Source organism: Aotus nancymaae, unplaced genomic scaffold (genome assembly GCF_030222135.1).
Source record: "Aotus nancymaae isolate 86718 unplaced genomic scaffold, 86718_ANA_hifiasm-v0.15.2.pri h1tg000028l, whole genome shotgun sequence".
NCBI lineage: Eukaryota > Metazoa > Chordata > Mammalia > Primates > Aotidae > Aotus > Aotus nancymaae.
The window spans coordinates 11,099,470-11,119,103 of NW_026988441.1; the positions used below are offsets into that span (position 1 = coordinate 11,099,470).

Below are 19,634 nucleotides of genomic sequence, written 5' to 3' on the forward strand. Positions count from 1 at the left end.
TGCATCGCCCTTTCCCCCAGGGCCTGGGGCTGGGAAGACATGGGGCAGATGGGAGTCATACCTGATTGCTGCCCTCTGGAGGATCACTCAATGTGCAGAGGAGACAGAAGGCAGACACGGGGTGGTAAACTGCACATCAGGGAAGAGAGCAAGTTTGCATCCTGGTTTAAAATGACACAAATGTATTATCTGACTGTTCTGGAGATTGGAAGTCTAAAATCACTCTCACTGGGCTAAAATCTAGGTGTAGACAGAACTGTGTTCCTTCTGGAGCTCTAAGGGAGAATCCATTTTCTTGCCTATTTGAGCTTCTGGAGTCCACCTGCCCTCCTCAACTTGTGACCCTTTCTTCATCAAAGCCAGCGCCCCTGTCACTCTAACGTCTGCTTCCATTTCCATCATCACTTCTCCAACTATCTCTTGCCTTCTTCTTGTTTTCTATTTCTTTTGTTTTTTTTTTTTTTTTTTTGAGACAACGTTTCATTTCTGTTGCCCAGGCTAGTGCAATGGCATGATCTCAGCTCACTGCAACTTCCACCTCCGAGGTTCAAGGGCTACTCCTACCTCAGCCTCCCAGGTAGCCAGGGCTACAGGCATGCACCACCAGTCCTGGCTAATTTTTATGGTTTTTGTACAGACAGGGTTTCATCGTGTTGTCCAGGCTGATCTTAAACTTTTTGTGAAACAGGGGATAAGGTTCATCTTTTCTGTATCTTTTTTTATGTTTGTTGACAATGCTTATTTATTTACTTATTTTGAGACAGGGTCTCACTCTGTTGCCCAGGCTGGAGTGCAGTGGCATGATCTTGGCTCACTGCAACCTGCGCTTTCTGGACTCAAGGGATTCTCCAGCCTCAGTCTCCTGAGCAGCTGGGACTATAGGCATAAGCCACCATGCCTGGCTAAGTTTTTTAAAAAAATTTTATAGAAATGGGGTTTTACCACGTTGCCTGGCTGGTCTTGAACTCCTGCGCTTAAAGTGATCCTCCTATCTTGGCCTTCCAAAGTACTGGAATTATAGGCCTGAGCCACTGTGCCTGGCTAAAAATACTTTTAAAAAAAGACTTCCCTTTTCTCATTGAATCATTTTGACTCTTTGTTGAGAATTAATTGACCATATGTATGGGTTTATTTCTGTACTCTCTTCTCTGTTCCATTGATATGTGTATTTTTCTTTATGCCAATACCAAACTGTCTTTTTTAATCATATATTTTATTTTATTTTATTTTTTGAGATGGGGATCTCACTCTGTTGCCCAGGTTGGAGTACAGTGGCGTGATCTTGGCTCACTGCAACCTCTGCCTCCTGGGTTCAAGTGATCCTCCTGCCTCAGCCCCCGAAGTAGCTGGTGTGAGCCACCATGCCTGGCTAATTTTTAAATATTTTTTGTAGAAACAGGGTTTCACTATGTTGCCTAGACTGGTCTTGAACTCTTGAGGTCAAGCGATCCACCTGCCTCGGCCTCCCGAAGTGGTAGGATTACACGTGTGAGCCACTGCGTGCACCTGGCCTACTCTTTTTTTTCTTTTTTTTGAAACAAGGTCTCACTTTGTCACCTGGGTTAGAGTGCAGTGGCATGATCTCTCAGCTTACGGCAGCCTTGACCTCGGGGTTCAAGCAATCCTCCTGCCTCACCCCACCCCTCAAGTAGCTGAGACTACAGGCTTGCACCATCATGCCCAGCTGATTTTTGTATTTTTGTAGAGATGGGGTTTTGCCATGTGGCCCAGGCTGGTCTCAAACTCCTGAGCTCAAGCAATCCACCTGCCTCGACTTCCATATACTCTTCATTCATATTCCCCAAAGTTAACAAATATGTACATAGTTTTTTTTTCTGAACTGAGAGTAAATTGTGTGCATGATGCCCCTTTATCCCTGAATACTCTGGTATTTCCTAAAAGCAGAGACATTTCTTACTTGACTGCAGTGCAATTACAAAATTAGGAAATTAACATTGATACAATGCTATATCATCCAATCTCAGACTTTCTTCACATTTCTTTCATTGTTCCAATAATGTTATTTACAGCAAAAGAAAATTCAGGATCATGCATTGCATTGATTTGTCACATCTCCTTGGTTTCCTTTTATTAAAGAGTTCCTGTGATGGTCAGGCATGGTGGCTCACACCTATAATCCCAGAACTTTGGGAAGCCGCGGTGGGAGGATCACTTGAGCCCAAGAGTTAGAGACCAGCCTAGGCAACATACTGAGACCATGTCTCTACTAAAAAATAAAAAGAAGGTCTGGCGTGGTGGCTCATGCCTGTAACCCTAGCACTTTGGGAGGCCAAGGCGGGTGGATCACTTGACCTCGGGAGTTTGAGACCAGTCTGGGCAACAATGGCAAAACCTTGTCACAGAAAGAAAGAAAGAAAAAAGGGAAATTAAAAAAAAAAGAAAAAAGAAAAGAGAAATACAACAAAACCACAGCTCATATGAAGAAAAAAAAAGGTTCATGTGACTTTGGGTTTTGTGCCTTTGATGTTTTTGAAGAGTAGAGGTCAGTGATTTTGTCAGATGTCACTTATTGTACAAAATATCTGATGTTTCTTTGTGATTAATTTTCGTTGCACACTTTGGGCAGAATACCCGAGAAGTGATGTGCAATATACAATTGATTTTGTATATTTTCTTATCTTTTGACCTTCACTTACTAAACCTTGTAGTTTGTCTGGATCTCTTGGGATTTTATGCATAGATAATCACATCATCTGTGAAGAAAGATAGTTTTCTTTTTTCTTTTCCTCACCTTGTCACGCTGACTGGTACAGTGTTGAACAGAAGTGGTGAAAGTGGACATCCTTGCCTTGGTCCTGATCTTAGGGGGAAGCTGTTGAGTTTTTCACCATTAAATATGACGTTAGCTGTAGGTTGCTTGTTTTTTATAGATGTCCTTTTTCAGGTTGAGAAAGTTCTTTTCTATTTCTGGTTTGCTGAGAGCTTTGCTTTTTTTTTTTTTTTTTCATGAATGTGTGTTGAATCTTATCAAGTGCTTTTTCTGCTCTACAAGGTACATTTTAACAAATGAAGTTTCTGACCTGGTGCTGTGGCTCATGCCTGTAATCCCAGTGCTTTGGGAGGCCAAAGTGGGAGGATCACTTGAAGCCAGTAGTTTGAGACCAGTCTGGGCATCAAGGCAAGACCCTGTCTGTACAAAAAATACAAAAATTAGCCGGGCATGGTGGTGCATACTAGTAATCCCAGCTACTCAGAAAGCTGAGGTAGGAGGGTCCCTTGACCCCTGGAGGTGGAGGCTGCAGTGAGCTATGATCATGCCACTGCACTTCAGCCTGATGACAAACTGAGACTGTCTCAAAAAAAAAAAAAAAAAGTTATGTGTTCTTTTTGGCAAATGGATTTAGATCAAAATTCTACTTTATTATTTATTTATTTATTTTTTGACAGATAAACAGTTTTTTTATTCATCCTCCTCCTCCTCCTCCTCCTCTTCCTCCTCATCTTCTTCATCTTCCTCTTCCACTTTTTTCCGGGCAACTTTAGCGGGACCCTTTGCACCATCAAACTTTCCTTTCGACTTATAGTCAGCAACATCCTTCTCATACTTCTCCTCCAGCTTCGCCGCCTTAGTGATGTAAGGCTGCTTTTCGCTGTCATTTAGGTTATTCCACATCTCACCCAGCTTTTTTGCCACATGTCCAATAGAGATGCCAGGGTTTGTGGATTTGATCTTGGGGCGGAATTCTGAGCAGAACAGGAAGAAGCCAGACGGTGGCCTTTTGGGGGCATTAGGATCCTTCTTCTTGCCTCCCTTAGCTGGTCCATAATCCTTCATTTCCCAATCATAGCGCACTTTATCCGCCTTTGCCATTTCATCAAATTTAGATTTATCTTTCCCGGACATTGTCTTCCACCTCTCAGAGCATTTCTTGGAAAATTCTGCAAAATTGACAGGGACCTCTGGATTTTTCTTCTTATGTTCTTCTCTGCACGTCTGCACAAAGAAGGCATAAGCAGACATCTTGCCCTTTGGTTTCTTAGGGTCACCTTTAGCCATCCTGATTGTATTGTTCGCTAGTCTGGGCAGCGCAGGGCACGACGCGCTGCTCAGCGCTCCCCAGCCTCGCGCTAGCTGCCTCCACGAGAGCCGCCTCTATTTATTTATTTTTTAAGGCAGGGTCTCACTCTGTCACCCAGGCTAGAGTACAGTGGCATGATCATGGCTCACTGCAGCCTCAACCTCCCCAGGCTCAGGTTATCCTCCCACCTCAGCCTCCTTACTAGTTGGGACTACAGGCGCCTGCCACCATACCTGGCTTATTTTTGTATTTTTAGTGGAGATGGGGTTTCGCCATGTTGCCCAGGCTGGTCTCAAACTCCCAGGCTCAAGGAATCTGCCTGCCTTGGCTTCCCAAAGTGCTGGGGATTACAGACGTGAACAACCGCACCCAGCCAGAATTCTACTTTGTAATGATAAAGACGGAATAAGTACTTTTTTTTTTTTTTTTTGAGATGGAGTCTTACTCTGTCTCCAGACTGGAGTACAGTGGTGTGATCTCGGCTCACTGCAATTTCCACCTCCCAAGTTCAAGTGATTCCCCTGCCTTAGCCTCCTGAGTAGTGGGACTACAGGTGCCCACCACCACGCCTGGCTAATTTTTTGTGTTTTAGTAGAGACGGGGTTTCACCATGTTAACCACGAAGGTCTCGATCTCCTGACCTTGTGGTCCACCCACCTCAGCCTCCCAAAGTGCTGGGATTACAGGTATGAACCACTGGGCTCAGCTCTAGAATAAGTACATTTTTAGCTAAAATTTTATTGTATCTGGTATGTGAATGTTTATTTACCTTTGCTCTTTTCTAGCAAGGTGGAATGGCTAGTTGTATTAGTCAAGGTTCTCCAGAGAGACAGAACCAATAGTTATAGATACAGTATAGATACAGAAAGAAGAGATTAGGAGAGTTGGGTCACATGATTATGGAGGCTGCAAAGTCCCATGATAGACTGTCTGCAAGCTGGAGAACGAGGGAAGCTGGTTAAGCCCAAGTGTAAGGCCCTAAAATCAAGGAAGCCAGCAGTCTAACCCTCAGAGGAAATCTCGGTTCATGTGGATAGCAGCTATCAACCACAGCTTGCCTTACCCCTTTCAGTCACCATGATAAATGCAGCTTCCCTGTCAGCTCCAAATCAGGCCTTTTATAACCAAGTAGAGTCAAGGTCAGAGAGAAAGCTTCCCTTCTGTATAATTGTCTTTCCTGTTTCCTTTGCACAATCAGCCGGGCACCAAGAGACCTATAGTTATGTTCTGTTTTTCTCAGCAAAAGGCTTTATTGTCCAATTTTATAAATTTCACAGCATGTTAGTTAGAAAAAAGACTAAGTGACTAAGTTTGTAACAGAATGTACCCAACCAAAAGTGGCTGTATTCATCTTTTTTTTGGCAGAGTCTTGCTCTGTCACCCAGGCTGGAGTGCAGTGGCGCAATCTTGGCTCACCATCACCTCCCCCTCCTCCTCCCGTGTTCAAGAGATTCTCGTGCCTCAGCCTCCCAAGTAGCTGGGATTACAGGTGTCTGCCACTACGCCTGGCTGAATTTTGTATTTTTAGTAGAGATGGGGTTTCATCATGTTGGCCAGGCTGGTCTCAAACTCCTGGCCTCTTGTCACCCAGGCTGGAGTGCAATGGTGCAGTCTCATCTCATTGCAACCTCTGCCTTCTGGGTTCAAGCGATTCTCCTGCCTCAGCCTCATGAATAGCTGGGATTACGGGTGCCTACCTCCATGCCTGGTTAACTTTTGTATTTTTAGTAGAGACGGGGTTTCACCATGTTGGCCAGGCTGGTCTTGAACTCCTGACTTCAAGTTATCCACCTGCCTTGACCTCCCAAAGGGCTGGGATTACAGCCGTGAGCCACTATGCCTGGCTTCAGCTAGGGTTTTTCAATGCAGGTTGCCAACATGAATTTTTACTCTAAATCCTTGAGAGAACAGACTTGTGAGGAGTTCTGTTCTCACAAGTTAGATAAGGGTCACTCAAATCTGGAGGTTTAGAAGATCCCAGCTGGGCGCAGTGGCTCACGCCTGTAATCACAGCACTTTGGGAGGCTGAGGCAGGTGGATCACAAAGTCAGGAGTTCTAGACCAGCCTGTCCAATATGGTGAAATGCTGTCTCTACTAAAATACAAAAATTAGCCAGGTGAGGTGGCACGCGCTTGTAGTCCTAGCTACTTGGGAGGCTGAGACAGAAGAATTGCTTGAACCTGGGAGGTGAAGGTTGCAGTGAGCCGAGATCACACCACTGCACTCCAGCCTGGGCAACAGAGGATAACTCCATCTCAAAAAAAAAAAAAAAAAAATCTCCCTGCAGCCTGTGTCAGGCAGGACTGACTCAAGGACCAGAAACAAAGGCAGGGTCTGGAGACATCTAGGCCCAAGCTACAATCTGGAGGCTCCCAGTCCCCTACATGGGCCCTCTGCCCTCTTCCCAAGCCCCGAGAAGCTCTCATCTAAGCCACCTTGCCCTGGTTCTCATTCACTGTGGCTTCTCCCACCCAGGTCCTTCTGGTCACCTCGTCTTTCATGTCCCCTTCTGAGAGCCGCAGTGGTTCGAACCCCAACCGTGTTCGCATGTTTGGGCCTGACAAGCTGGTCCGGGCAGCAGCCGAGAAGCGCTGGGACCGGGTCAAAATTGTTTGCAGCCAGCCCTACAGCAAGGTACCTAGGGTGGGAGCCAGGGGTGCAGAGTCCTTGATCCTGGGCAAGGAGGGAAATAAGGGCCAATATCGAGTCCCATAGGGCTGGAGGAGTAGACAGCTGGTGTCCCCATGGGGTTATGGGGAGGCCAGGTCCCTGTGTTCCCCGAAATGGGTTTGGGATCTTCCCTGTAATGAGAAGTCTCATCTCCTGGAGGGAATCTAGGAAGGGTGAACTGTAGAATCTCAGAGGGGAATTGGAGGAGGGGAACTGGTTTGTTAAAGAGGTGGCCTAGTAGAGTCGACCTAGTAGTTAACGTGAGATCTAGAGTCTGACTACTGAGTTCACATCCTGGCTATACCCCTTTTTAGCTGTGTGATCTTGGGCAAGTGACTTACCCTCTCTGGGCCTCAATTTCCTGATTCTTGCAGGGTTGCTATAGGTTAAGGGGTGCTAAAAGCTCTGGTAACAGTGAGACTGGAGTATGTGATGATGCCACACAATAGAGGTGTGCTTCTTGCCCAGGTAACTGTCCTGGGGAGTGTTTAGCCTGTCAGCTGGCTGCTCCTTACAAGGTCATCCAGGGACCCAGGCCTCTCCTGTTTTCTGGGTCTGCTTCTTGCTGGCAGAGGAGAGAGCCTGGAACATTTCTGTATTCTGGAAGTGGGACGCAGCACTCCCTCCCATTCCACAGGAGGAGTTTGTCCATAGGGCAGTGGATTCACCGGGACACCCAGTAGACTGCCAGTTGCTCGGAGAGCTAATGTGTGAAAAGGGCTTGGAGCCGGACTCAGAGTTTGGGCTCAGTCATTAACAGCTTAATCCTATAATCATCATCACCACCGTCAGGGCCCCTCCTTCAACATTTGTGTTCATGAGAAGGAAAGAGCCAGGAAGGGGTTTCCCTGAGTGAAAGGGTCTTGGGGCCTGGCCTCTGTCCTTGGGCCAGACTCCCTGACCCCCACCCCTCCTTTCCCAGGACTCCCCCTTTGGCCTGAGTTTTGTACGGTTTCATAGCCCCCCAGACAAAGATGAGGCAGAGGCCCCGTCCCAGGTAAGCTGTACCCGTCACTCCCTATAGCCTTCTCCCTGCCTCTCCGCCCCCACCTGCCAGCAGCCCACATACAGCACTGACCTTGCGGGACCTTAGAAGGTGACAGTGACCAAGCTCGGCCAGTTCCGTGTGAAAGAGGAGGATGAGAGCGCTAACTCTCTGAGGCCGGGGGCTCTCTTCTTCAGCCGGGTCAAAAAGACATCCCCAGGTGAGCGCAGACAACCTGGGTCCTGAGTGAGCGGGGTTGAGACGTAGACTTGTGGGTATGAGGGTAGAGGGGCTGGTGCTCAGATTCTTGGTAAGGGAGAAGGGTGGTGGAGTCCTGGACTCCTGGGTCTCAGGGTGGAGGAAGGTGGGTCTGGCCTCTTGCGTCCTGAGGGATGAGAGGTCTGGGGGCTGGGACTCCTGGATCATCGCTGGGTTTTGGAAACAATACTCTGTGTCCCATAGATAGGAGTAGAAGGGTCTTGAGGCCACCCCTTTCATCCTAGATCCACTTTCTCCCTTCATAGCCACAGCCAGCGACCTGGCAGGACCCAGCTATGCAGCTGCCACCCTCCAGGCCTCCAGTGCTGCCTCCTCAGCCTCTCCAGTCTCCAGGACCTTAGGCAGCACCTCCAAGGTGAAATCATCAGACTTTGGTGGGGTGGAGGAGGAGAGAAGCTGAAGGCCTCAACCTATCCCCATCCCTCAGCCCCAGGAGTCTCCCAAAGGGAAGAGGAAGTTGGATTTGAACCAAGAAGAAAAGAAGACCCCCAGCAAACCACCACCCCAGCTGTCGCCACCTGTTTCCAAGAGACCTAAATGTAAGCTAACTAGATCCGTGTTCCCATAGGGGCATGTGCTCCTGTGTCCTAGGGGAATAGGAGCTGGGGGCCTGGACCCCTGGGTCTGAGGGAGGAGGAACTGGGGGCCTGGACCCCTGGGTCTGAGGGAGGAGGAGCTGGGGGCCTGGACCCCTGGGTCTGAGGGAGGAAGGGCTGGGTCCTGGACTCCTGGGTCTGAGGGAGGGGGGGCTGGGAGTTTAGCCTCAGTGGTGCTAACTGAATCTATTCTTCATCTTCCCCAGTGCCAGCTCCCACCCGTACCCCAGCCACAGCCCCAGTCCCTGCCCCAGCACAGGGGGTAGTGACAGGCCAGCCCCGAGGAGAAGGCACTGAGCCCAGACGATCCCGAGCTGGCCCAGAGGAGCTGGGGAAGATCCTTCAGGGTGTGGTAGTGGTGCTGAGTGGCTTCCAGAACCCCTTCCGCTCCGAACTGCGAGATAAGGCCCTAGAGCTGGGGGCCAAGTATCGGCCAGACTGGACCCCGGACAGCACACACCTCATGTAGGCCTGTGCCCCTCCTCCCTGCGCCGCTGCAGTCTCTCCCCCAGTTCCCTGTGTCTCCGTCACCTTGTGCCTTCTCTCTGTGTCCACTATGTTGCATGCTTTCTCTCTCTCTCTCTCTCTCTGGCTCACTCACTTTGTTTCTCGCTTGCACTCTGTACCTTTGTCTTTTGCTCTCTGATTTTTGTATCTCTCCCTCGATATCCAACCTCTTTCTGTTTCTCCCACCTCAATCTCATGATTTCTCTTTCTCTCTCTCTCTATCTCCCTGTCTCTCTCTTTCCCCTTTGCCCTTCAGATCACACCTAACTGACATCCTCACTTCTGTCCCCCACCAGCTGTGCCTTTGCCAACACCCCCAAGTACAGCCAGGTCCTAGGCCTCGGAGGCCGCATCGTGCGTAAGGAGTGGGTGCTGGATTGTCACCGCATGCGTCGGCGGCTGCCCTCCCGGAGGTGAGGCCACACACACACTAACCCTGCTTTTTATCCTGTGCTGGGCAATGCCGGGGATCTGGAGAGGAGTCAGACTGGGGCCTGCCAGCAGAGAACACAGGTGGTCCCAGCCCAGAGTCAGCAGACTCCTGAGAGGAGTGTGGTAGGGGCTGGGGGACTCCAGATGAGGGAAGGAGGACCTGCCTGGGAGGGCACAGAGGGCTCTGTGACACCTGCTTATCAGAAAAGCCTGGAGGAGTAGTTTGTGAAAAGACTCTGGGGTCCACATTCATTCATTCAAAGTGAGTCCTAGCACAGTGGCTCACACCTGTAATCCCAGCACTCTGGGAGGCTGAGGTGGGCAGATCACTTGAGGTCAGGAGTTTAAGACCAGCCTGGCCAAGAGGGTGAAGCCCTGTCTTTACTAAACATACAAAAATTAGCCAGGTGTGGTGGCACATGGCTGTAACTCCAGCTGCTCAGAAGGCTGAGGCAGGAGAATTGCTTGAACCCGGGAGCCAAAATCACGCCATTGCACTCCAGCCTGGGCAATGGAGTGAGACTCTGTCTCAACCAAAAAAACCAAAGGAGTCCTGGAAGACTTTGCTTGGTGCCAGGCTGGACTGTGCAGGGCTGAGGATCCAATCATTGAACCCTGCCCTTGAAGGCTTCTCACTTTGATGAGGGATCAGAATTTTAACAGTGCAATGGAAGCCCCAAGGGGTGGCCCGCAGAGAGCAAGGCGTCTTCAAGGTCCAGAAGAAGTTTTTCAGGCTGAACAGAGGCAGCGAACATGCTGGGCAGAGGAGACAAGGTTAGGGCAGCCTGTCGTCTATCTGGAGGAGTTGCAGGTGGGGCTGAGCTTACTGGGGGCAAGAAGTGGCAGGAAAAATGGAACCAGGGGCAGTAGGAACCACAGAGGGCTTTGGACTGAGCAAAGGCAGTCTGGTGGATTGGAAGGGAGACTGGATTGTCCTTCATGGCCTGAGTGTGTTCAGAAGTTAACTGTGCCTGGTGTATTTGAAAAATGATCTGCCTTGGGAGTTAATGAGGCTGTGAGGTGGGTGGGCTCGGGTCAGAAGGGCTTCTGGAGCCCAGCCTACACACTGGGCTCCATGCAGCTTCATAGAACCCTCATCTGCTGTTCAGGCATCCAAACATCTCTAGAAGCTGAAAGTTCTTTTCTAGGTTCAGCACAAACTCATTTTGCTGCAGTCATCCTGAATTAATGTGAGGCTATTTGTAGTTATTTTTTTTTATCCCCTTAAGTGTGTCATGGTCTTAACTACAGAAATATTAGTGGGTTTGATCATGGGGTGCTCCCCCAGGCCCTACTGGGAGTTTATGTAACAATCAGTACACCAGCCATTTGCCTCTCTAAAATCTGAAAGATTCAGCATTCTGAAGCCCATCCAGCTCCAGGGGCCTCCTCTCTGAGTAGAGGGGAGTCATGGAAGGTTTGACGGGGGCAGGGGCAGGCTCTGTTGGGAGGGATGGAGTATCAGGGGAGGCTGCAGGTGGGGACCCCTGAGTAGGCTGGGGCCTCAGGAACAGAAGAGGGGAGGGGCTGGGGCTATATCTGTGTCAGAAGGAACCGGATTTGGGTTATTATCTGCCTGGCAGAACTTAAGGGAGGGCATGGAATAAAAGGGAAAAAAATGAACAGTGTTGGATTTGCAACTGGTCTTAACAAAAAGAATTCACAAAGCATTTTATATTTTTAAAAATTCTGGCTTGTACTCATTTGTAAAACAAAAACAATTAACTATACAACCTAGGCAATGTAGTGAGACCCCATCTCTACAAAACATGAAAAAAATTATCCAGGTGACACATACCTGTAGTCTTAGCTACTTGGGAGGCTGAGGAGGTAGGATCACTTGAGCCCATAAGGTCAAGGCTGGAGTGAGCCATGATTGCACCACTGCACTCCAGCCTAGGCAACAAATTGAAACCTTATCTCAAAAATAAAAGTTTGGCCAAGCGCAGTGGCTCACACCTGTAATACCAGCACCTTGGGAGGCCAAGGCGGGTGGATAACTTGAGGTCAGGAGTTGGAGAGCAGCCTGGCCAACATGGTGAAACCCCATCTCTACTCAAAAATACAAAAATTAGCTGGGAATAGCAGCGCACACCTGTAGCCCCAGCTACTCTGGAGGCTGAGGTGGGATTCCCTTGAACCTGGGAGGTGGAGGTTGAAGTGAATTGAGATCATGCCACTGCACTCCAGCCTGGGTGACAGAGTGAGACTACGTCTCAAAAAATAGAAATAAAATAAAAATTCAACTGTAGAAGGAAGACCCCAAGGGGATGTCTCTCCATACCTAATAAGCACAAATTTAGTTTATTTTTTAAAAGAAATCTTTGAATACAGAGCACTTTGAAGAAAAACTTAAGTAAACCTACTATTGACTGTTAATGAACTACTGTATTTTAAATCCTCTGAATCTCCTGTGAGCCACTGTTTTATGAGAGTGACTTACCTAAACAGCATTTCACCAGCTTTAACACAACCAAATTAAATGCAGAAGGGTCTCAACATGGATGTCTCAGAAGAATGAACTATTACATTCATTTGCTTCTGCTTACCTTCCCCATGGCTTAGGGCAAATTAATCTCTCTGTGCCGTGGTTTCCTCACCTATAAAATGGGGCTGAAACTAGCACCTACCTCAGGATTCAGTGACTCAGTATTTGTCACGTGCTTAGAATAGTACTTGGCATGTAGGAAGTCCCATGTAAGTGTCAACCTGCTGCTGTTTTTATTTTTTATTTTTTTGAGATGGAGTTTTGCTCTTGTTGCCCAGGCTGGAGTATGCTCGAGTGGTCTCAGCAAACTGCAACCTCCCAGGTCTCCCCGGTTCAAGCGATTCTCCTGCCTCAGCCTCCCAAGCAGCTAGGATTACAGGTGCCTGACGCCACGTCTGGCTAATTTTTGTGTTTTTAGTTTAGACAGGGCCAGGTGCAGTGGCTCATTCATGTAATCCCAGCACTTTGGGAGGCTGTGACAGGCAGATCACCTGAGGTCAGGAGTTCAAGACCATCCTGGTCAGCATGGTGAAGCCCCGTCTCTACTAAAAATACACACACACACAAAAATTAGCTGAGCATGGTGGCGTGCACCTGTAGTCCTAGCTACTTGGGAGGCTGAGGCAGGAGAATCACTTGAACATGGGAGGCAGAGGTTGCAGCAAGCCGAGATTGTGCCACTGCACTCCAGCCTGGGTGGCAGAGCGAGAGTCTGTCTCAAAAAAATAAACAACACGTAGAGACAGGGTTTCACCATGTTGGCCAGGCTGGTCTCGAACTCCTGACCTCAAAGGATCCACCCACCTCAGCCTCCCAAAGTGCTGGGATTACAGGTGTGAGCCACTGAACCCAGCTACTTGCTGCTATTGTTAGAGCTAGGAAAATTCTTTTCCTGGAGTGTTAGTGGCTTAAGGAACCATGATTATAGTGTTGGGGTCTCTAATATGTATTTGCTTTGAGACTTTTCTCTTAAATGGTGGGTATTTTCCTAATGAGAAATTGACTCTGATTCTTAAAGGGCCAAATTCTGATTTTTCATTCCTTTCTGAATTGAGACATTTCTTCCCCAAGAGGGAGGGGAATGCCGCCCAGGCAGTGGCTCACACCTGTAATCTCAGCACTTTGGGAGGCTGAGGTGGGCAGATAACTTTAAGTCAGGAGTTTGACACCAGCCTGGCTAACATCGTGAAACCCCGTCTGTACCTAAAAAACAAACAAAAAATAAAATTAGCCAGGCATGGTGGTACACGCCTATAATCCCAGTTACTGGGGAGACTGAGGCAGAAGAATCGCTTGACCCCAGGAAGTGGAGGTTGCAGTGAGCCAAGATCACGTCACTGCACTCTAGCCTGGGTGACAGAGTGAGATCCTGTCTCAAAAAAAAAACAAAGACAAGAATGTCATGTGATCGGCCGGGCGCGGTGGCTCATGCCTGTAATCCCAGCACTTTGGGAGGCCGAGGTGGGCGGATCATGAGGTCAAGAGATCGCGACCATCCTGGCCAACTTGGTGAAACCCCATCTCTACTAAAAATACAAAAAAAATTAGCTGGGCGTGGTGGCACGCGCCTACGCGCCTGTGGTCCCAGCTACTCGGGAGGCTGAGGCGGAAGAATCTCTTGAACCCAGGAGGCAGAGGTTGCAGTGAGCCGAGCTTGCGCCACTGCACTCCAGCCTGGCGACAGAGCAAGACTCCATCTCAAAAAAAAAAAAAAAGAAAGAAAAGAATGTCATGCGATATAGGTGCAACTCAATCCTCGTTAATAAAAATCAATGTAGGTATAGGCATGTTACCCTTTGAAATAGCTGTGTCCCAACCTGTTGCCATTGATTTTTTGGAAATGGCTTTAGAAATTTCCAGGTTGTCCTTGAATTGTCTAACTGTGGACATAAATGGCTGTCTCCCTTCTACTGTGTAGAATACTTTGACTTAATTTTCTTCCGGATACAGGGGGATACCTGCCTATTTTTCAAAGTGTTACTATTTGATTCGAATGTATTAAATTTAAAAAAAAACCTGATTTCTACAAAAAAAAAAAAAAGATTGAGTGGGGAAGAAAGGGGGTGCCCAGGTCTGTAGGGCAAGTGGCCAGGCTGAGTGGGTTCACTGGGCCTTCCTGAGCTGGGAAGGGGCGGGCTGGGAGCGAGACCGTGAAGCCCATCAGAGTGAGTATTTAGTAAACGCCAGTGGCTGTTGCTTCCTGAATGCCCGCCCCCCTCCACTTCCCTTGGGCCTGTTTATCTGAGGCCCGTTTCCTCCCCTAGGTACCTCATGGCAGGGCCAGACTCGAGAAGTGAGGACGATGAGGCCTCTCACAGCGGCAGCAGTGGTGACGAAGCCCCCAAGCTTCCTCGAAAGGTTTGATGCCCCCTCTCCAGTGGGGGAGGGTGTAGTGGGAGGATGACATGGGTCTGCTGTGGCACCCGAAACTTCGTATTCCTGCCTCTTGCAGGTACCGCCCCATCACACCCACACTGTTCCTGCCCTCCTCACCCACCCACTCTTCCTCCTCAGCGTCCCCAGACCAAAACCAAGCCCACTCAGGCAGCTGGACCCAGCTCACCCCAGAAGCCCCCAACCCCAGAAGAGACCAAAGCAGCCTCACCAGTGCCCCAGGAAGATACAGACATTGAGGGGGAACAGTCAGGTCAGACTCTGAGGGAGGAGGGGCTGGGGGTCTGGACTCCTGGGTCTGAGGGAGGAAGGGCTGGGGGCCTGAACTCCTGGGTCTGAGGGAGGAGAAGCTGGGGCCTGGGCTCCTGAGTCTGAGGGAGGAGGAGCTGGGGCCTGGGCTCTTGTGTCTGAGGGAGGAGGGGCTGGGGCCTGGGCTCCTGTGTCTGAGGGAGGAGGGGTTGGGCCTGGACTCCTGGGTCTGAGGGAGGAGGGGTTGAGGTCCTGGACTACTGGGTCTGAGGGAGGAGGGTCTGGGGACCTGGATTCCTGGGTCTAAGGGAGGAGGGGCTGGGGACATAGACCCTGGGGTCTGAGGGAGGAGGGGCTGGGGTCTGAACTCCTGGATCTGAAGGAGGAGGGGGTGGGGCCTGGACTCCTGGGTCTGAGGGAGGAGGGGGTGGGGCCTGGACTCTTGGGTTGAGGGAGGAGTGTCTGGGGTCTGGACTTCTAAGTCTGAGGGAGGAGGGGCTGGGGCCTGGATGACTGGATCTGGAGGGCAGTTGCAGCTGGGGGCATGAGATGCCCGGGTCTGCCATACTGGGAGGGCTGCTGGTCTTCCCAGGAGACAAGGCAGCCTTGCATTGATTGAGCTTCTACTTGCAGAAGGACAGGACAACGGGGCGGAAGATTCTGGGGACACAGAAGATGAGCTGAGGAGGTAGGGCTAGGGCTGGGGTTTGGGGTGGCCCTGGCCTTGGGTGTAGGAGAGGCTTCCCTGCATGCTCACTGTCTACCCCTCTTGGCACCCCCAGGGTGGCTGAGCAGAAGGAACACAGACCACCCCCTGGCCAGGAGGAGAACGGGGAAGACCCATATGCAGGCTCCACAGATGAGAACACGGATGATGAGGAACACCAGGAGACTCCTGATCTGCCAGTCCCCGAGCTCCCAGGTGGGAAATCTCCCATCCCTCCCAAAGTGGCATTTTCCCTTCTCAGTTCGCAGCTGCAACTTGCCCTGGCCAGCCCTGGGGTCACTGCTGCCCCATGTCTTGTCTCCCCTCTCCTTCTCCAACCCACTCCCTACCTCAGCACCTCCAGGTTCTGCCTGGCTCCCTTCCCTTCAGCATCCTCTCCATGACTTCCCTTTTTCTTCCCTCCAGATTTCTTGTTCTGACTACTCACCTTGCAGCCATGTACCAGGTGTGACCCCCTTTTTTTCACTTCACCCTCCCACTAGTGCTTCACTTGCCTAGGTGCAGTTCTGTTGGTCCAGAGTGAGGCCGGGCACACCAGGTGACAGGGGCACTGCCCTCTGTCAGGCCCTGGGTGGATGCACCCTGTACATGGCTGCTGTTATGTGTGTTTGCATTTCCAGTGTAAAAGAATAAGAACAAAAGGAACTGGGGAAATTCTGCAGGGAGTTGTGGGATGGGGGCAGGGAGGCAGAGCTTCTTTGAGAATGAAGGGAGCGAGGAAAGGCAGTGAGGGGCTGTGCAGCGGTGCAGTTCAGGGGCTACCAGAAAAGCCATTTCCACACAGTTCCTCGTGAGTGATGGGCAGGAAGATGCTTTGATTCTCCAAAGCCCCTAAAATGGCATCAGCAAATTGATGGCCTAGAATGTCACCTTCAAATGGAAAGAAGAAGGAGCCACCCCAAAGGTCAGAGCAAAAAAGGTGCTGGTTGGAAAGGAGAGCAAAGGTGAAGAAGTGGCAGATACTGACATTTCCAATCTGGGTTAAGCTCATTAAGTGGCTCCAGCCAGGCCAGGTGCAGTGGCTCACCTAGTACTTTGAGAGGCCAAGGTGGGAGGATTGCTTGAATCCAAGAGTTCAACACCAGCCTGGGCAACATAGCGAGAGCCCCTGGCTTTTCTTTCTTTCTTTTTTTTTTTTTTGAGACAGAGTTTTGTTCTTGTTACCCAGGCTGGAGTGCAATGGCACGATCTCGGCTCACCACAACCTCTGCCTCCAGGGTTCAAGTGATTCTCCTGCCTCAGTCTCCCAAGTAGCTGGGTTACAGGCATGCGCCACCATGTCTGGCTAATTTTGTATTTTTAGTAGATATAGAGTTTCTCCATATTGGTCAGGCTGGTCTTGAACTCCCGACCTCAGGTGATCTGCCTGCCTTGGCCTCCCAAAGTTCTGGGATTACAGGAGTGAGCCGCTGCACCCCACCTTGACCTCCCGTCTTTATGAACAATTTTAAAAATTAGTAGAGCATGGTGGTGTGTGCCTGTAGTCCTGGCTACTCAGGAGGCTGAGGTGGGAGGATTGCTTGGGCCCAAGAGTTTGAGACCAGCCTGAGCAACATGTCAGTACCCCGTCTCTCTACAAAAAGTTTAAATATTAGCCAGGTGTAGTTGGCACGAGCCTGTAGTCCCAGCTACTGGGGAGGCTGAGATGGGAGAATCACTTGAGCCCAGGAGGCAGAGGTTGCAGTGAGCCATGATTGCTCCACTGCACTCCAGCCTGGGCGACAGAGTAAGCCCTTGTCTTAAAAAAAAAAAAAAGAGAGAGAAATAAGTAGCTCCAGCCTGTCTGTCAGAAACAAATCACAGTAATAGTAATTGTATCTTGTACTGTTAAAGCAAGCAAACCAACCAACCAACCAACCTACCTCCCTGGAAGGCTCTGATGGGCCGCTGGGCAGGAGTCCACTGCCTGCCATCAGTCCCCACCCACATGTGGACAGCCCTTTCCTCAGCAGCTGGGTCAGCCTCATCACTCCTGTCCGGTGCCTGGGAACTACTGGGGCCTCACGCTTACCTTAGCCCCTTTCTCTCCTGCAGATTTCTTCCAGGGCAAGCACTTCTTCCTTTACGGAGAGTTCCCTGGGGATGAGCGGCGGAAACTCATCCGATATGTCACAGCCTTCAACGGGTAAGTCTCCAGGGGCTGGGGTGGGGAAGGGGTGATGGGTCCAGGGCAGGACTCAGGGACCTGCTGGGAGGAGTGGGGGTGTGGGAAAGACTATCAGGAGGATGGAGAAGGGCCATGCCCAGTAGGCGGGCACAGGCCATGGAGTCTGAATGCCAGCTTGCCCACCACTGGCAGCCCAGGATGCATTGCTCACCTCGGTTTCCTCTTCTTTATGGCGAGGATCCCTAGCCCTACCCCTGCTTCTGAAAGGGCCAGCCTGAGGATTAGCCACTGTGGGAGCTCTGGTCATTCTGGCTGTGGCAAGATGGATACATGGAGGAATGGAGGCACCAAAGGCAGCCTAGAGGGGACATAGGTGGTGACAGTGCGAGGACAGCCATTGAGAGTGGTTGGGGCATAGGATGTCAATGTTGATTCCCTGATGTTCCTTCTACCTCTTTTCTCCTTTCCCACCAGGGAGCTGGAGGACTATATGAGCGACCGGGTTCAGTTTGTAATCACCGCACAGGAATGGGATCCCAGCTTTGAGGAGGTGAGTCCCAAAGAGGCAGAGAAGGGAGACCCTCGCACACCCTTGCATCTCCTCTGTGCTCCCTCGATGATACATTCTCCTGTGGACTCCACCCTGCCCTGCAGGCCCTGATGGACAACCCCTCCCTGGCATTCGTTCGTCCCCGATGGATCTATAGTTGCAACGAGAAGCAGAAGTTACTTCCTCACCAGCTCTATGGGGTGGTGCCGCAGGCCTGAAGTATGTGCTGCACACACACATACACACATGTACGCACACACACCTGAAGTATGTGCTACACAGAGAGAGAGAGAGAGAGAGAGAGAGAGAGAAAGAGAAGATGCATTTAATAAAGATGACTTGGTTTGGAGCAGCTGCCTGTTCTCATTCAGGAGTTGCCCAAAACTCTAAGAGGCTCCTGGGACCTGGGGAAGAATGCTGGGCCCCTCCATCAGAGATCTGGTAGAGAAAGAACTCTTTGTCTCTTCTGTTTGGCCCCTTATCCCTGTGCTGGCAAGAGGCAGGGAACTGGGAATCTGACCCTCAGCACTGCCCCTCAACTTGTTCTGGCCCTCTGAGCCACACCTGTGTCGTAGCTGGAGGCCTGGGAACCCATGAAGCCTGTCTCTCTCCTGAAGTCTCTGTGTCCCCAGGCCATGGATAGTGCCTTTCCTCCAGGGTTTTCAGAAGTAGCTGTGTAATGAATGTCTGTCACCACTTTATGTCACCTAATTTAGGAGACAGAATGGGAGGAAGGGACATTTTAAGCAATCCACCCAAACCCTGGACCCCCCCTCAAGGCTCCACCACATCAAAGTGGGAACTGAGTGGAGTGTGAGGGAATTGGGGCAGAAGATGCGATGGTGCTCTAGGCAGAGACCACAGCATGGGCCAGGAGGTGGGAAGCAGCCGGAGGCAGGCAGAAGAGCATGGCTGCCTTTGGTGAAGAGGCTTTGGGGGCAGATTTAGAAAGCTGGGCACTCTCCTTGCAGCTCTGCTGTCCAGTGTGATCACGTCTGGGTACAGGTGACTATTGAAATTCATTAAAATGAAATGTAGGCTGGGCGCGGTGGCTCACACCTGTAAACCCAGCACTTTGGGAGGCCGAGGCGGGTTGATCATGAGGTCAAGAGATCAAGACCATCCTGGTCAACATGGTAAAACCCTGTCTCTACTAAAAAAATACAAAAAATTAGCTGGGCACAGTGGCGCGTGCCTGTAATCCCAGCTACTCAGGAGGCTGAGGCAGGAGAATTGCCTGAACCCAGGAGGCGGAGGTTGCAGTGAGCCGAGATCGCGCCATTGCACTCCAGCCTGGGTAACGAGAGCGAAACTCCGTCTCAAAAAAAAAAAAAAAAAAAAAAAGAAATGTAAACTTCACTTCTGCAGTCACACTAGCCATGCATTTCAGTTGCTCAGTGGCTACTGTATTGGACAGCACAGATAACATTCGCATCACTCTAGAAAGGTCTTTTGGACAGGGCTGGCCTGAAGGTCTGCAAACTCCAGGCTGAGAAGCTTGGACTTCAGTCTGAGGGTGCAGAGGTCGGGAGGGAGTCTGAGCAGGGCAGAGGCCAGGGTCAGAGGTAGGTTTGAGATCTGGCCTTTGGGTAAACCTATTCATGGACAT

The 19,634-nt window shown here is 50.3% G+C and overlaps 2 protein-coding genes across 2 annotated transcripts in view; one reads left to right on the forward strand and one right to left on the reverse strand.

The window, feature by feature from the left end:
• XRCC1 (X-ray repair cross complementing 1) overlaps positions 1-18,374 on the forward strand; it is a 33,561-nt gene extending 15,187 nt beyond the window's left edge. Inside the window, exons 4-17 of the mRNA XM_012437966.3 lie at positions 6,517-6,675; positions 7,634-7,708; positions 7,805-7,916; positions 8,221-8,330; positions 8,403-8,514; positions 8,778-9,036; positions 9,375-9,491; positions 14,263-14,356; positions 14,513-14,645; positions 15,275-15,329; positions 15,424-15,563; positions 17,403-17,493; positions 17,950-18,025; positions 18,130-18,374. Coding sequence (XP_012293389.1) covers positions 6,517-6,675; positions 7,634-7,708; positions 7,805-7,916; positions 8,221-8,330; positions 8,403-8,514; positions 8,778-9,036; positions 9,375-9,491; positions 14,263-14,356; positions 14,513-14,645; positions 15,275-15,329; positions 15,424-15,563; positions 17,403-17,493; positions 17,950-18,025; positions 18,130-18,243 — 1,647 coding nt within the window. The 3' untranslated portion in view covers positions 18,244-18,374. The remainder of the gene's footprint in view (positions 1-6,516; positions 6,676-7,633; positions 7,709-7,804; positions 7,917-8,220; positions 8,331-8,402; positions 8,515-8,777; positions 9,037-9,374; positions 9,492-14,262; positions 14,357-14,512; positions 14,646-15,274; positions 15,330-15,423; positions 15,564-17,402; positions 17,494-17,949; positions 18,026-18,129) is intronic.
• LOC105713243 (high mobility group protein B3-like) lies at positions 2,684-4,128 on the reverse strand. Its single transcript, XM_064381225.1, has one exon. It carries the CDS (start codon positions 4,016-4,018, stop codon positions 3,422-3,424), a length of 597 nt encoding a protein of 198 aa, XP_064237295.1. The 5' UTR covers positions 4,019-4,128; the 3' UTR covers positions 2,684-3,421.
• Positions 18,375-19,634: the final 1,260 nt, after the last annotated feature.

Coding starts and splice junctions, on each gene's coding strand:
- LOC105713243 (XM_064381225.1), bottom strand. CDS start 4,018: ATGGCTAAAGGTGACCCTAAGAAACCAAAGGGCAAGATGTCTGCTTAT.